The sequence below is a fragment of the Podarcis bocagei genome, assembly GCF_964188305.1.
Source record: "Podarcis bocagei genome assembly, chromosome: 12".
Classification (NCBI taxonomy): Eukaryota; Metazoa; Chordata; class Lepidosauria; order Squamata; family Lacertidae; genus Podarcis; species Podarcis bocagei.
Window position 1 is genome coordinate 24,576,791 of NC_138137.1, and position 15,235 is coordinate 24,592,025.

Sequence of the window (15,235 nt, forward strand, 5' to 3'; positions counted from 1 at the left end):
CCTTTTTCCTGGTTTGCTTTGAAGAAGAGGAAACCTTCGCCTCGTTCCCACCGTGTCCTTCTGGGTCTTCTTCTCTCCTCCAGCGCTGTCCACCCCTCCCCTCATTTACCTTTTGTAAAAAAATAATAATAATAGTAATTGAGGCGATTGAAGAGCTATCCTGTCCAAACCATCGGCATCGCGGAATGAATGAGCAAATCGAATAAACCGTGCGCTCCAAAACGAGATGGTAAGGGCAGAAACGGATAGTCAGTTCCACAGTCCTTAGAGCTCTTTGGTTTAATCTGCAGCCTTATTGCGGTTTTGTTTCGTTTTTTTAATCCCCGACATTGACTTTTGACATATTTCACTGGAATCGAGAGGGGGGGGGAAATACTCGCCGGACCCCATTTTATTGGGGCTACGGAAAGAAAATGCGTCAGCTGATTCCAGTGTCGTTTGTGTGAATGCTCTGGATGTTGTTTTGTGACACCCTCCCCGCTTTTATTTCCTCTTTTGATCGGAACCTGTGTTTGCAGTCCCAGGGTCTAATGGAAATCTGTATCTCCTCTGAACCGTCCGCTTCTGTCAAGACAACTGCGGGGAGAAAGTAGCGACCCACCAGCCTGCGTGCTCTTACTCTTCCCCTAGGAGCGAAGCTGCTGGAGAAATTCCTTCGACACAATGGATGGAGGCAGGGACCGGCGGCCAATTGTTCTCCATACTGTACCCTCAGCTGAAACAGGGAGAGAATTGCGGGGGGAAAAGATGCCAGGTCGTGATCGAGGGGGAGGAACCCCCAACCTTGCCGTCCTTTAATTTTTTCTTAAGGAAGTGGTTAGTCCTTAGCACGGAGTTGGGTCCGGGTTTTGTTGGAGATGGGGGGGGCGGGGGAGGGGGGGGAAACAAATCCAAATCAAATATAAGCAAAGACTCCCTTCCTTGGCATCCCCTGGCCGGGTGGAACTTTTTGTGCTGCGGTGGAGATGTTGGGGGCCCGCAGTGTCACAACTTTGGAGATTAATGGATGACTTCGTTAATGACTCAGGGCGTCCGATGGAGGTGCGCCCGTGATTTGTGAGGTGCAAGGCGCTTGCTTGACAGTCCCAAACAATGAGAAGGGGGAGTGTGCGGAGGGGAGGCAAGCGGGGCAAGGGAGCCTCCCCGGCCAAGCTAAGCATCAGAGGCAGCAGCAACAGCAGCAGCAGCTCAGGCAACCCATCCAGGCAAACACACACACACCCTCCCTCTCTCTCTCCCCCACCCTCAGATATCATTTCAGATTAGGAGGCAAAAGGGGGAGAGCGAGCGAGAGAGCGCGCGGCGGAGATACCCTTTCCCCCCTTTTAAAAAGTATAAATAATGCCTTGCTGGCCCCCAATGAGGCGTTCCTTCCCGACTTTTTTGGATCAATCAAACAGACAGTGGCTTCTTTTGATTAAAGCCCAAATTGTCATTGGGCAGAGGCAATCATGTGACAGCCAATTCGGTCCAATTTCAACCTTGTCTCCATGAATTCAATAGTTTAATAGTAGCACGGTCCCCATACGGCTGTAATCAGTGAATTAGAAAAAAAACACCCCACCAGCGATCTTCTATGATATTTTTTCCCCTTTTCTCTCTCTCTCCCTCTTCCTTTCTCTCTCTCCCTCTCTCTCGGTTTTTTTTCCTCCCTCCCCCCCTTTTCCTGGGCCTTGCTCCCCCCTCCCCCTCCCAGAAGCGCTAAATAAGAGGGAACTTTTTCTCCAAGGGGGCTGCGAGTTGAAGGCCATGAATTTCGAATTTGAGCGAGAGATTGGTTTTATCAATAGTCAGCCATCGCTCGCTGAGTGCCTGACATCTTTTCCCCCTGTCGGTGATACATTTCAAAGTTCATCAATCAAGAACTCGACGCTTTCACACTCGACACTGATTCCTCCTCCTTTTGAGCAGACCATCCCCAGCCTGAACCCAAGCAGCCACCCTCGCCACAGCAGCAGCAGCCGCCCCAAGCACAGCCCCAATGCCAGCAGCGGCAGCCCAGTGCCAGCCGGCGCCCTCCAGCCTCCGGAATACCCCTGGATGAAGGAGAAAAAAGCCTCCAAGAAAACTGTCCTGCCGCCTCCTTCGGCCTCCGCCACTGGACCAGCCTGCCTGAGCCACAAAGGTCAGTTCAAAGACTTTGCTGCACCTTCAGCCTTCCTGGGACTCAGAGATCTCTCTCTCCCTATCTCCATATAATCTCCCTTTCTCCTCTCCCACTCCCTCTCGCTTGGATGGGTGCCTCCCTAACTTACGGCACTCCAATCCGGGTTCGCTGGAGGTCTGGTGGGGGATCCACAGGCAGATTCCTCAGAAACCAACCCCGCCGACACCCCCAAATCCCCCCACCCCAAACAAAGTTTCTTTTTTTCTCCCCTAACTTGTTTAGCGTGGGATGATTTATTTGAGTTGGAGGTGACCCTCCTCTTGTCTCGCTGTCCTAGAGTTGGGATATTTGACAGTAATGAAGAGTGATAGATTGCTCTTGCTCAGCTAAGCAGCTGATGCATTAATTATAAATTGTTGTATGGCTAATATCAAAGTTTGCTCGGGTATGGGCAGGTTGGGGAGATGGAGGCAAATCAAGTTCCTGGAGCTAAGCGAGGAGGGTGGGGGGAGAAGGAAAAGTGGGTCCAAGAGACCGGGCTCACAGGAGTGCAAACACAATGGATTTACTGCATTCATGGGCGGCCATTTTGTTGCAGTTGAAATTTTAATGCTTTAAGAGAGAAAGAGAGAGCCCCCCCCCTCCAACTAGCTCATTTCCCCCCACCAGGCTTGGATGTTCAAAATCCTAAAATAAGACATTCTCCCTCCTCTTCTCTCTCTTTCCCCCTCTTTCATATCTCTCATTCTAATAGTGCTGGTTGTTGTCTCCTTTTAAGCAGAATCTCTGGAGATTTCCGAAAATGGGACCGGGGGCTCCAGGAGGCTGAGGACTGCTTACACCAACACGCAGCTCTTGGAGCTGGAGAAGGAATTCCATTTCAACAAGTACCTCTGCAGACCGAGGCGGGTGGAGATCGCCGCTCTCCTGGACCTGACCGAGAGGCAAGTCAAGGTGTGGTTTCAGAACAGGAGGATGAAGCACAAGAGGCAGACCCAGTGCAAGGAGAACCAGAACAGCGAAGGGAAATTCAAAGGCTTGGAGGATCACGAGAAAGCAGAAGACGACGAGGAGGAGGAGGAAGAGGAGGAGGAGGAGGAGAAATCCCTCTTCGAGCAAGCCCTCAACAATGTCTCAGGCGCGCTTTCGGAAAGGGAAGGCTACACTTTTCAGCAGAATGCACTAGCGCAACAGCAGGCTGTCACTGTCCACAATGGAGAGTCCCAAAGTTTCCCAGTTTCGCCTTTAACGAGCAATGAGAAAAATCTGAAACATTTTCAGCATCAGTCACCCACTGTTCCCAACTGCCTGTCAACAATGGCCCAGAACTGTGCAGCTGGCCTGAACAATGACAGTCCTGAGGCCCTGGAGGTGCCTTCTTTACAGGACTTCAGCGTTTTCTCCGCAGATTCCTGCCTACAGCTCTCCGACGCCGTCTCCCCCAGTCTGCCAGGGTCCCTCGACAGCCCTGTAGATATTTCAGCTGACAGCTTTGACTTTTTTACAGATACACTCACCACAATTGACTTGCAGCATCTGAATTACTGAGAAATGACAGACCAACTTTTCCGAAAAGGGTTATTTCCCCCCTCTCCTTTTCCTTTTTTTGGGGAAGCGGGAGGGGGAGGGGGATGACTTGATTTAATTTCTTTCCCTTTTCCTGGTCAGTATTTTCCTGATTATTTTTATTTTTCCTTCTCGGTGTGTTGGAGAGCTTATTTTGCCGTTTGCCTATGACATTTTTAGTTGTGTCCGGTTTTAAACCTAGTCCCATTCTAGGTCCTTCTATGAAAAGCAATATATAAGGCCTGTAAGAAAGTGATCATATCAAAATTGTATCTTCACTTTCTTTTTATTTTTGTATTACATTAGGATGCGTTGTCATAAGTATTTTTGGTAGAATAAATTCTTGTTTGCTACAAGCATTTTTCTTATCTCTTTATCTCTCTCTTTCTCTGCTTCATACAAGGAAGTTAATCTCCGCCCCTCCCCTAGTCCTGAAATACAATTAAAAGAAACAACACAATTTGGTCACAACCTTCGTCCTTTTTCGTTAGAAATATATTTATTAGGGGGGAAGCCAGCGGTAAATGATGGATTTCCAAAGTTCTCAATATTCAAATAGGGGGGAGGGAAAAAACCCCTAAAATAACTCCAAAACTTACATAAAAATATATCCCCCCTCCCTTGAATGCCCATAAGACATTAGAAGCACAAGTTAAAATGTTTATGTGCTATCGCCAACGTTTTATTTATAGTACAGGTTTAATATATCGTAACATTATATAAAAATTCTCTTCTACGTTTTAACTGATATTGTATTATAGGCAGAATATATCATATTATTGCAAGGGGAAACAAAAAGCACTACAGGAAGCCTTGCTGCATAAATGGCCAGAAATCGACAGAAGTGTATACTGGTTTCTACTATTGAACGCTATTTTTAACTATTTCTTTTGCGACCCGTGCCTTGGAAAGGGGGGAGGGATGGTGGTGTGGGGAACCAGAGCTGAGAAAGGAAGGCATTTGATGGATTTCCCAGCTGTCCGAAGGCCCCGAGAAAAGAAACCTAAAAGAGAGGAAATCAGAGGAGAGAATTAAAACACAAGCACACGCGGTTAGGATGTATGCAATGCATATGAAAAATCGCTTTCAAATCCTGTGGCTTTCTCTAGGTCTACGGAACAAAAGCTGTTGGAGGCCATCGAGTCCTACTGGAACTGGACTAACAAGTGTAGAGTCATGAGGTCCGTTTAAAAGTGCTACCAGGCGGGGATAGCTGTGTATACAGTATTCTCTAATCCGATTTCAATTCGGATTGTTAGCAAAATCCAGTGTGCCTCTTTTCTTCTTCTTTTTTGCCCCACTGCCTATCAGTAGGTGTTAGCATACATCTTCGTGTGTATGTAGATATGCCAATGTAGATATTTATAGCCCGCTCCTTAAGAACTTCCCCAGATCTTTGCAGGCGCGGGTTTCCTGGTTGCTCTCCTCTGCGCGCGTTTGTTGTGGTCGCCGTTGGCTTCCCTGTTTTGCAAACCCCCTCTAAGTGGGGTGGCGCTGAGCTGCGTGGAAAGACTGGATGCAGTTCTTCCTAAAGTCATAAATCAAACGCTTTCTGTGAATGAGAATGTCATCAAAGAGATCAATTGCAGGAACACATGCACAAATAAAAATCCTCTTACGTATTTGCTCGGGCTGGGCATCCCCGTCTGAAACCATTAAACTAGGAGGCGGTTAGTCATAATTCATTTTTATTGCTCTGTTAAAACAACAGCTTGGCTAAGCTTCAGGTGCGGCAGGGAATCCCGGGCGCTCCCGCGCTCTTTCTCTCTCCCCCCCCCCCCTTTTGCTAAGGGTTTGCTTGGTTTGTGACACAGAAAATTCCATTCGGGCGTGCATTTCGGAACATTTCCTTTTATACAGAGAAGGCAGCGCTCAGGTTTGTTGTTTGTGTGTGTGTGTGTGTGGGGGAGCCTCCGGTTCAAAGAACAAAAGAAGCCTTCCATACAAATCGACCCCCCCCACAGCAGATTCTCTTCCCCACCCCCGCATATCAGAAGTAGGCCAAGCCCTGCAGATATCCTCTTTCAAAACGAACAAGAGAGAAATTCGAAATATTCTTTTTCGAACGCAAAAACAGAATGCGCCCTGGCCGCAGGGACGAAGGCCAGAGATGGGTTTGGTGACGTTCAGAACCACCAGAGGAACCGATTCAACAAAGGCGGATGTAGGGGGACGGTGGGGTGGGGGGAAACCGGTGGGGGGGGGCAGGGCCTGCTTTGGAAAGGCCTTCGTCGAGCTTAGGGGGCTTTTCTGTGGGCCTGCTTGCGTTTTCCAGAAGGCAGACATGGAATGGGAAATATGGTTGCTTCGCCACACTGGGAAAGGCGTCCCCCTCCCCCGATCTCCCCGACCGCCGCCACCACCCCGCCCTCCATGTGTCTCCTTCTGCATTCTGGTAAAACAGAGGAATTGTGTTGGCTTCAGAATGCAAAAGCGTTGGGCCACAGAGACAATATAACAAAAGGGGAAAGAGTTCTTCTGAACAATGGCGGAGAAATGGGGGAGAAAGTGTGGAAGGGAGCAACGTAGCAGCAGGCACGGGAGGGAGGTTTCTGTTCAGAGAAAGGCGGCCAGGAGGGAGAAAGAGAGGATAGGGGCCCAAATAAAATTACCAACTTTTCATAGGGAACAAGGCTTCCTTTAGATCAGGATTTATACTCTGTTTTCAAAGCCGGCATGCACCAACATAGTTTTACATCTAAAGCTGTTAGGGAAATATTAAATCCCTACATGCACGTTCTTTTGTTTTACAAAACGCCTCCTCGTGAATCCACTCCTCGGGCCACGAGTTGGCCACTCATATCGATGCGATCTACTCCCAGACCGTCGTGCCTGGGCAATACGTGACTGTGCGTGCAATGAGTAGAATGGAAATCAATGGGGCTACGCGTAAAGGGAACCCTGTATCTGTCCTTCCTTCCTTCCAGTAAATTGAATAATATATAAATATTACTCTTAAACACACACACACACACACACACACACACACACACACAAACACACACACACACACACACAGAGAGAGAGAGAGAGAGAGAGAGAGAGAGAGAGAGAGAGAGAGAGAGAGAGAAATCCGAGGTGTGACTACAGGGCCAAAAGGAAATGTTTTTAAAGTCCCACTCAGAGCGAGTTTAGCTCTACCAAAGGAAAGCCAGGAAGTACGCATGAGACTTTCAAAGTCTCACAGCCAGATTTGGGGCATGTTTGTCTTAGTAAACAATGCACGCTTATTAATATTTTGAGTGGGCCTCGTTTTTGAGAGAGGGAGAAGGAAGAAAGGGGAAGCCGGAGAACAGCCTAATCCAGCAGCATTTTAGGAATGAAAATAGTGTTATAGTTTCAGAGGGACTAGGGTGGTACGGAATCATACATGGTGTGTGTGTGTGTGTGTGTGTGTGTGTGTGTGTGTGTGTGTAGATAATATAGAAGCAGCAGCCATTAACACACTAATACTAAATTATTGGGCTGATTTTGACATTTGCAAGATGAAAGCATAAGAAGTGCGCATAGTTATTTCCGGACTCCGGCAGGCAAAGTCTGCCATCTTTCTAGTCAGGCCTGTTTTCCTTCCTGCAGTGCAGGGGGTTGGACTAGATGACCCTTGGGGTCCCTTCCAACTCTACCATTCTACGATTTTATGCTGAATTCTGTGCTGTTGAGTCCTCCCTGCTCACCTCTCCTTTTTGTGAAGATGAAGCCCCCGTAGGACGCACCACCTCCCCACATCCAACCCAGGGGTTTTCCTTCAGGTTTAAGCTGACCCTGCCTTTCCTTTGGGCAGGTCTAGCCCCACTGAAAGCCAGGCGTCTGGCCCCACGGACTTGAGCGGAACCAGGGATTTACATCTCCGAGAAGAAAGCACTTGCGGTCCTCGCGAGGGAATCCAGAGAGGACTCTCCCAACGCCCGGCCATTTGTTTCCCTCGGCTCCCTCTCTCCCTCCTCGAAAGGAGGGCGGCAGCCTAGCGATCAAGCGCCTGGAGGAGCGCTGTCGACCCCCTCGCCCCTTCCTCTAGACAGTCTCCTCCCCCTAACCGCTGGCCATGCCATCCAGAGGACTGCTATTTTAAAGACTCGCGTCTTTCTAGACCTCATGGTTTCAACCCCTGGACACTCCTTGCGGGTGGGGGGAGGGAGGCAAAGGTTATACGTGAGAAGCGGGGTGGGGGAGCAAAAGTGGATGGGAGGTGAGAGAGAGGAGAGGCCTGACAGTTTGCACAGGCGCTCTGGCGGCTCAGCTGCCGGAGAGAACCTGAGAAAGCTTCCCTGGCAACCTTTGTAAGCGCTTCCTTCCTCTAACCGCGCCCAGCAGCGTCGGATCGTCCGAAAAAAAGAGCAACCCAGTACCCAGTCGCCAGGCAGGCACACTACCGCCTCCGTTTCAGCCCAGGCTGCCGGCTCCAACTGCCCCCCACTGACTCCCCGTCTCCAGGAGCCAACGGCGCCATTCCCGTGCGTTAAAGCCAACCACGCTGCCCGCAGCAGCAGCAACAATGGCGTTGCCTTGCAGAGAGCCTCATTTCCATGCAAATAACCGCGAGAGAGAGGCTGGACCAAGCGCATTTTAACTCTTGCCGGTTCGCGCGCGCACGCCGGGGTCTGTCTGAGGACGCATCGGCAACTGGCAGAGCTCAGCCGCCGGCCTCCTACCTCTCTCCATGCCCCCAAACCTCCCCCAGCCCCCTTGATCTCTCTCTCTCTCTTTTTCTCTCCCCACCTCTCTCACACACACAGCAACCCCAGACTGCTGGAGACTGCCCAAGGCAGACCATAATGATCCAAGCGATCTAACTGTAGCCGAAAAGGTTCAGCCTAGCTGTGCTCTCTAGACAACAGTACTGGAGAAAGCAGCAGCAGGAGGAGCAGCTACCCAACTGGGGACGCCCTGCGCGGGTCCCTTTGCTTACCTGCCAAGCCCAGGCTGTCCCTTCGTAAATCCATGCAAGAGCAGCCCCCTCCGGCGGCGGCTCTGTGCTTGCTGCTGCTGCTGCTGCTTCAGGCTGAGCGCCCGGGCGCGCACTGCCTCTCCGGCCCGGCTCTCAAACCCCAACGCGCTGACTGGGGACGGGGGAGGAGATGGGGGGTGTGGAAAGAGAGAAGGAAAGAGGGAGAGAGGGAGGGAGAGAGGGAGGTGGTGTGGCTGCGCGTCACCTTGATGGAGGAGCGCTCGGAATTTAAATGCCACAGCCAGGGTGATCCATCACCAGGAAGGAGCAGGGCAACTTTGGCAGGAGGAGCAGCCATTGGCTGCCGCCCTCACGTGGCCGCCGTCTCACTGTACATTCATATCATTTTTCTTCTGGCCCCCATGGAGGAAGTGAGAAAGTTGGCACGGTCACCCAGGACTCCGAAGAGCCGGTCAACCGGTGATAGATGGACACGGCGAGGATGAATTCCTTCCTCGATTATCCGCCCATCCTCAACGGCGAGTCCGCCACTTGCTCACCCCGGGCTTACCACCACCACCGCCACCACCACCACCACCACCCCGACCATGGGATTACCACAACCACGTTCCAGTCCTGCGCTGTCAGTGCCAACAACTGCAACGGGGACGACCGCTTCCTCGTGGGCAGGGGGGTCCAGATCAGCCCCCATCCCCACCACCAGACTGCTACCTACCAGCACCACCCCAACCTGGGGATGTCCTACGCCCACCCGAGCTGTGGGCCCACCTACGGCGTGCAGAACTTCGGCGCGGGGGGCTACAGCCACTACCCACTCGCTCAAGAGGCAGAGATTAATGGGGGCTTCCCCCAGTGCGCTCCTGCGCTCTACTCTGGAAACGTCTCGTCGTCCGTGGTTCAGCAGCCCCAGGTTTACGCTGGGGGCCCCGTGGGCTCTGCTCAGTACATCCACCCCTCTTACGGGGAAGAGCAACAGAGTCTAACCCTAACCAATTACAGCCACCCCCTGTCTCCACTTCATTCGAACCACCAGGAAGGCTGCGGTTCCCCTTCGTCGGAGACTTCTCCTCCCGCCCAGACTTTCGACTGGATGAAAGTGAAGAGGAACCCTCCCAAAACAGGTGAGTCACCTGCCTGAGCGATCACTCTGGACTTTGGAAAGTTCGGGCCCGAAGTTTTCTTCTTTTCATTATTATTTTTGTAAGGTGGACGCAGAAGATCTGCATTTAAGGTAGATGCAGATCAACTTGATGGTCCCAGGTACGATGGGAACAGGTATGGTTGGGATGCTGAAGCGTACCGGTTCTCCAGACATGGGGGAAAGGTCGTGTTGTGATTTGGGGTTCGTGTTATAACGCAGTTTGATGTGTTTGTGTCCCCGCTGTGGATCACAAAGCAGGCGGTCGTCAGATCTCCCCTGATCTAGGTGAGTTCAGTTGCTGTTTCACTGGACAAGCAGACACTAAGAAGTTTAGCCCATGTGCACTCGCTAGGTCTTTACTTAGAAATAAGCAGGTTTCCGATTGGCCCACAAAGTTCCTTTCACTTTAAGAGCTCATTCTCCATGGTTTGTACCTGCGCGCGCCTGCCTATTGATTCATGTCACCTATAAATCATTGCATCGAGTTAACGCTTCTGATGTGGGTTGTTGTTGCTGTTCTCTCTCTCTCTCTCTCTCTCTCTCTCTCTCTCTCTCTCTCTCTCTCTCTCTCTCCCTCCCTCCTCCCTCTAGGGAAAGCTGGTGAGTACGGTTATGTTGGCCAGCCCAACACGGTCCGGACCAACTTCACCACCAAACAGCTGACGGAGCTGGAGAAGGAATTCCACTTCAACAAATACTTAACCCGGGCCCGCAGGGTGGAGATCGCCGCCTCGCTGCAGCTGAACGAGACTCAGGTCAAGATCTGGTTCCAGAACCGCAGGATGAAGCAGAAGAAGCGAGAGAAAGAGGGCTTGCTCCCCATTTCTCCGGCCACCCCAACAGGAAGCGAAGAGAAAGCGGAGGAGTCCTCGGAAAAGTCCAGCCCATCCCCCTGTACCCCTTCGCCAACCTCCTCTACCTCAGACACTCTGACTACCTCGAATTGAAAGACGCGCTGCTCCTCATTCTCCCTCTAAGGCACAATCTAAGAGTAAATTTATTGTGTTTCGAACTTATCCCCTTGTTTATTTTCCGACTCTCACGCAATTGGCGGAGAGAGCAACCCAAACTCTCACCCTGAACCCTTTGATCTGGAGACAAGTCTCATTGATTTGAATGGAACTCTCTCACAAATTTAGCAACTTTGAGGCTGAGATCCTATAAGGCCTGCAAGCAAGCTCTCTGGAAGCCAACACGCCTGAGTAGGTAGGCCACAGGACTGCGCTGTTAAATCATCCCTAAATCCCATGAAAAGGAGCGGGATGGGACTTTGTGACTATTTTAAACTCAGTTGATTTCAATGGGAGCTGGCTCACGTTGGCTGGGTTGTGGCCCAGGAGTTTAGGACCTCACTCTGAGTAGCTTATTCAGTATCACTCACTAAGCCTGCCTCAGCTCCTCCGAGTTGATCTGTTTTCATCTCTCTAAAGACTGTATTGTGGGAACAATCAAGAGAATTTGTTAGATCAGAATCGAGTTGCCAAAGACATTGCTACAGTTTTCTCCTCCAACCAAAGACCTGTCAGACCCAAATTCACGAATAGATGCACTATTGAAAGCCTTTACACGACTTCGAGAACTTTCACCACTTTAATTTAATGTCTCTTGTCTTCTCGTGTGTATGAGTTTTGTTGGTTGTAAATACTTTGTCCCAGAGATTTATCTTTTTACGAATTTTCTAGAAATGTTTAGATAAGATGATGAGCTTAAACAGGGTGGTTACATTCTCAACACTGGATTCGATTTTATAGAGAAAAGTGAGGATGTCACGAACGAAAAGTTGTTCAACTCAATCAGATACCTCAAAAATCATAGGTTGCTACTATTTCTTTGAACGAGCTAGAAAAGAAAGTGGAAATTGCACTAGGTTTTTAAAAAATAAACCTTGCTTATTAGTGTCTACCCCCGCTTTAAATCCCCCCCTTCCCGAACTCTGTGCTGGATCATTCCCAACCCCCAATATTATCATTAAAAAGGGAGAGGGGAGATTCCCCCCACCCCCAGAAAACGTTCCTTAGACTTGAAGTCTTTTCAGCCCAATTCCTGAATGTGATGAATGGCCAAACGAATGTATATTTTATGTGATTCGTGGATGGAACTTGCATGATGCACAAACGCTTGGATGTACTCAGTGAAAATAACACTGAGTTCTATCAGTTGTCATTTGTGATGGAGTACTTTCTGATTTTTTTCTGTACAATCATCCAAGGTTCTGAGATTCTGTGTTTAAAAAGAAAAAAAGAGAAAGGAATCCAGAGCAGAATTTTACGGGTCCTACAAATCTCTGTAATAAATATATTCATATCTCAGGTTTTTACTTTCCTTCGGTATCTTTTGGAAAGCGGAGTCTGGGGTTGAGGTTAAGCTTTCTGCGCCCTTTCCAGTTCCCCTGGAGTGGCTTTTGATCGGCTGCTCAGATATCCTCCTCAGATATCCCTACATCGAATTATTCGCGCCCTTTGACTGCACATTATGTACAGTACCCCGAGATTATACAAAGTAGGTCTATTAATCAATAGAAAGAGAAAGATCCATGTTTATATTCTGCAATTAAGAGAAAGGCGAAGGAAGCGGAGCTATTTTTGAACCATACTTGCGGGAACTTCCTGGGTCAAGGGCTAACCTTTTCACCCCGAACTGAATATTGACCTGTGTGTAAACAGAGTCCTCTTCAAAAGCAGAAGCTGTCTTCGGCCGGTCTTTCCTCACATCACAAGCCACCAGTTAAGAGAGTCACATTTCATTATCCCTGGGTATAAAGCTGTCCAAGGAACCCCCAGCGTCACTCCCTGCCTTCTAAATCGTCAGTGACATCTTGAAGGCACAAAGCACGATAAAAGTTCACAGAGGGAGAAAGAGGGAGGGAGAGATCCTTGTTGATCCAACTCCGATTCCTGCGTGGTCTGCAGACAATTTCCTAACCCAAGTATGTTCAACCCAACGTGTCCTTGCAAACCCCACACCATTCCCGCCCCCCTCTATTTGGAAAACAAGTTCTGGCAGGTGAATTGAAGTTACTTCCTGAAAAGACTTGCAAACAAGTTTGTTTTTGTTTTTGTTTTTTTGTTTTTTGTTTAAGATCTGCAGAACCCTCTAACGCGCCCCCGCTTTTTCTTCCAAGCTCTCTAGCCAGAACATCGAGGCTTTCCATCCACTTCAGCCCGTCTGAGGAGCTGTGTTTCTTTCTTTGGGGATTTAAAAGAAACAAAACAAAACGCCCTCCTGGCTGCAAGATCTGCAGGAGACTTTTACAAGCTTTGAGCCCGGGCTGTGAAAACAACAGCGGAGGCTGCTGGATTTGAGAGAGCCGGAGCGCGCGAGTCGTCTGCGGCTTCTCGGCTGAAGTGTCAAAGGCAGAGCAGCCTGGAATTCCAGGCGCATCGGCCATATCAAGAGGGCGAGGAGGAGAGACCCCCCCCTCCCGCCCCTCTCCCCTGCTATTGCGCAGGGCTTGTCTCCAAAGGGCTCCCTTGACTGCCTTGTTGTAACTTCAAAAACAAGGAGACCCAGGTTTCCTTTTATCCTCCCTTCCTTTGCTGGCCCCCCGCCCGCCCGCTTTATACTTTTATATACATAAAAAAATAAAATCATTTTGTAGACTAGGGTGAGGTTGCAAACTCAGCAGATGGCCTTCTGCCAGAGGCTTTCGTGACCCAAAGGGCATCTATCTCTGCATGCCGAGAGGGCCTGATCGGGATCACCTTTCGGAGAGAGCTGGCCCTCCTCAAGCAAGCGGCAGCCGCCTGACCCTTCCGCATCCCTTGCGCTCTTCCTTCCTTCCTGACTCGTTCGGTGGAACCGGGAGAACAATAACAAAAGGCTGGCAATAATATTATTGAGGGTTTGGCGGGTGTTTTCAAAGGAGGACGCATGTGCCAGGCGGGGAAGGGAAGAGGCTGTCCTAAGATAACCTTCTGCATTTCAATACACATTAAGCGCCCTTCCCCAGGGATCTCGGGAACCGTAGTTTACCCTTCACAGAGCTACAGTTCCCAACACAGCTCCCAGGACTCTTGTGGGGAGCGGGGAAATGCGCTTTGAACGCGCTTTATAGTGTGGATCTGCATCTTCCCCTTATTCACCCGAGCATGCCTTTCGAGACCCATTCCTTATTCGTATTATTTTACCGTCTAGTAGGGCTGCCGTTGCGACCCGCTTTAGATTAGGCCGGGGACCGCTAGTGGGCCCCGATTCGGGGACACCGACATAGGGCCAAATCCCCCAGGAAGAAAGTTCCTCCTCCCTGCTAAAACGTTTCATGTGGAGGTTATTCAGGAATAAATAACTCACTTTTCGTGACGCAGGCTTCTTGACTGACGCCCGCCGCAGCAGTGCTTCCTAAAAAAATAACCAGTTCGACCCTGGGCACGTTTACCCTGAAATCTGCCCCCCCCCCCCAGCTGAGTATGGGCTTGCTCCCCACTAAGAGTGTGTGAAATTGCAGCTTCTCTGGTTTGGACAAAGACCAGCAAGAAAAAGCATTCCTCCCGAGCCGCTTCATTTATGCTGAGGCAGAAACACCGCCCTTCACTGGGAGCTGAGGCCGCTCTCCTCATATATCTATAGATATATACGTATATATGACATTTGATCAATAGGCTTGTCAGCCAAATAACATGGCTGACATCTCGATCCTAAGCGGATTTAGAATGGGGTGGTGGTCAGCGGACTCTCTCATCGATGAACGGTATTTGGAAGGAGACCCCAAAGCATGGCCTAATTTGAAGGGAGATATAAAGGCTATGGGACTTCCTTTGGATGAAATAAAAGCCAAGCACATTGTGTGTGAATGAAGATTTGTGCACGCATGCTTGGGGTAACTTGTTCCGAGCTTCACGGTTTCACGGCTCTCCGAAACCCACGCTGCTGTCTCTGCGGCTGAATTAGTCAATCGTTGCTACAAATCGATTAATCACACCTGTGAATCGATTAGTGCCTCATGTTCGCTTTATTTACAAAAGAATTTGCGATAAATCTTCTCATCCTTTCCCCCAAATTGTGCAAAAGGATGAGGAGGGGGGTCACCTATTATTATTATTAATTTTAAAAAAATAGAGATAGAGATGCCAACAGCAGCTATCCTTGGTCTGCTTATTTGCATCCTGGTCCTCTTATGACTGTGTATATATTTATTACCCTCAACTCAGCCAAACGTCTCAAGGAATTGAGCGTCTTTTTTCAAGCCCGAGATCTATTTTCGATGTTCACCTTTAAAGTTTACTTTTGGAGGCTACATTGAGATGCTCGGTGTTTTCCTCTGGGGCAATCAGATTGAAAGCGATCAATATTTACTCAGTCTGAAAAGGGTTGTTGAAAAGGCAGCTCGCAACAAACTGCTTAGCTGCTCAACCCTGTTTAATCTCAGGTTCACCGAAAGTTCAAGCAGAAATGAATTCAGCGGTGGGTCACTTTAGAATGTGTCCCAGTGGTTTATTTCAGCTCTCTGCTAAAGGCAACAATTATTTACACACACACACACACACACACACACACACACACACACACACACACACAC

The 15,235-nt window shown here is 49.5% G+C and overlaps 2 protein-coding genes and 1 long non-coding RNA gene across 3 annotated transcripts; 2 read left to right on the plus strand and 1 right to left on the minus strand.

Moving 5' to 3' along the window:
• The first annotated feature begins 146 nt into the window (after positions 1–146).
• HOXA2 (homeobox A2) lies at positions 147–4,029 on the plus strand. The gene is made up of 3 exons (XM_081164803.1): positions 147–673; positions 1,697–2,125; positions 2,889–4,029. The coding sequence occupies exons 1-3, from the start codon at positions 664–666 to the stop codon at positions 3,653–3,655; spliced, it is 1,206 nt and encodes a 401-aa protein (XP_081020929.1). The 5' UTR covers positions 147–663; the 3' UTR covers positions 3,656–4,029.
• Positions 4,030–4,150: 121 nt separating this feature from the next.
• LOC308570219 lies at positions 4,151–8,701 on the minus strand. Its single transcript, XR_014000987.1, has 2 exons — positions 8,580–8,701; positions 4,151–5,225 (listed from the first exon to the last, which is right to left on the minus strand). It is a non-coding gene; the product is annotated as an uncharacterized lncRNA (long non-coding RNA).
• Positions 8,702–9,045: 344 nt separating this feature from the next.
• Positions 9,046–12,029, plus strand: HOXA1 (homeobox A1; the record flags this gene model as incomplete). Its single annotated transcript, XM_081164883.1, has 2 exons — positions 9,046–9,700; positions 10,312–12,029. 2 exons carry the CDS (start codon positions 9,046–9,048, stop codon positions 10,665–10,667), a joined length of 1,011 nt encoding a protein of 336 aa, XP_081021009.1. The 3' UTR covers positions 10,668–12,029.
• Positions 12,030–15,235: the final 3,206 nt, after the last annotated feature.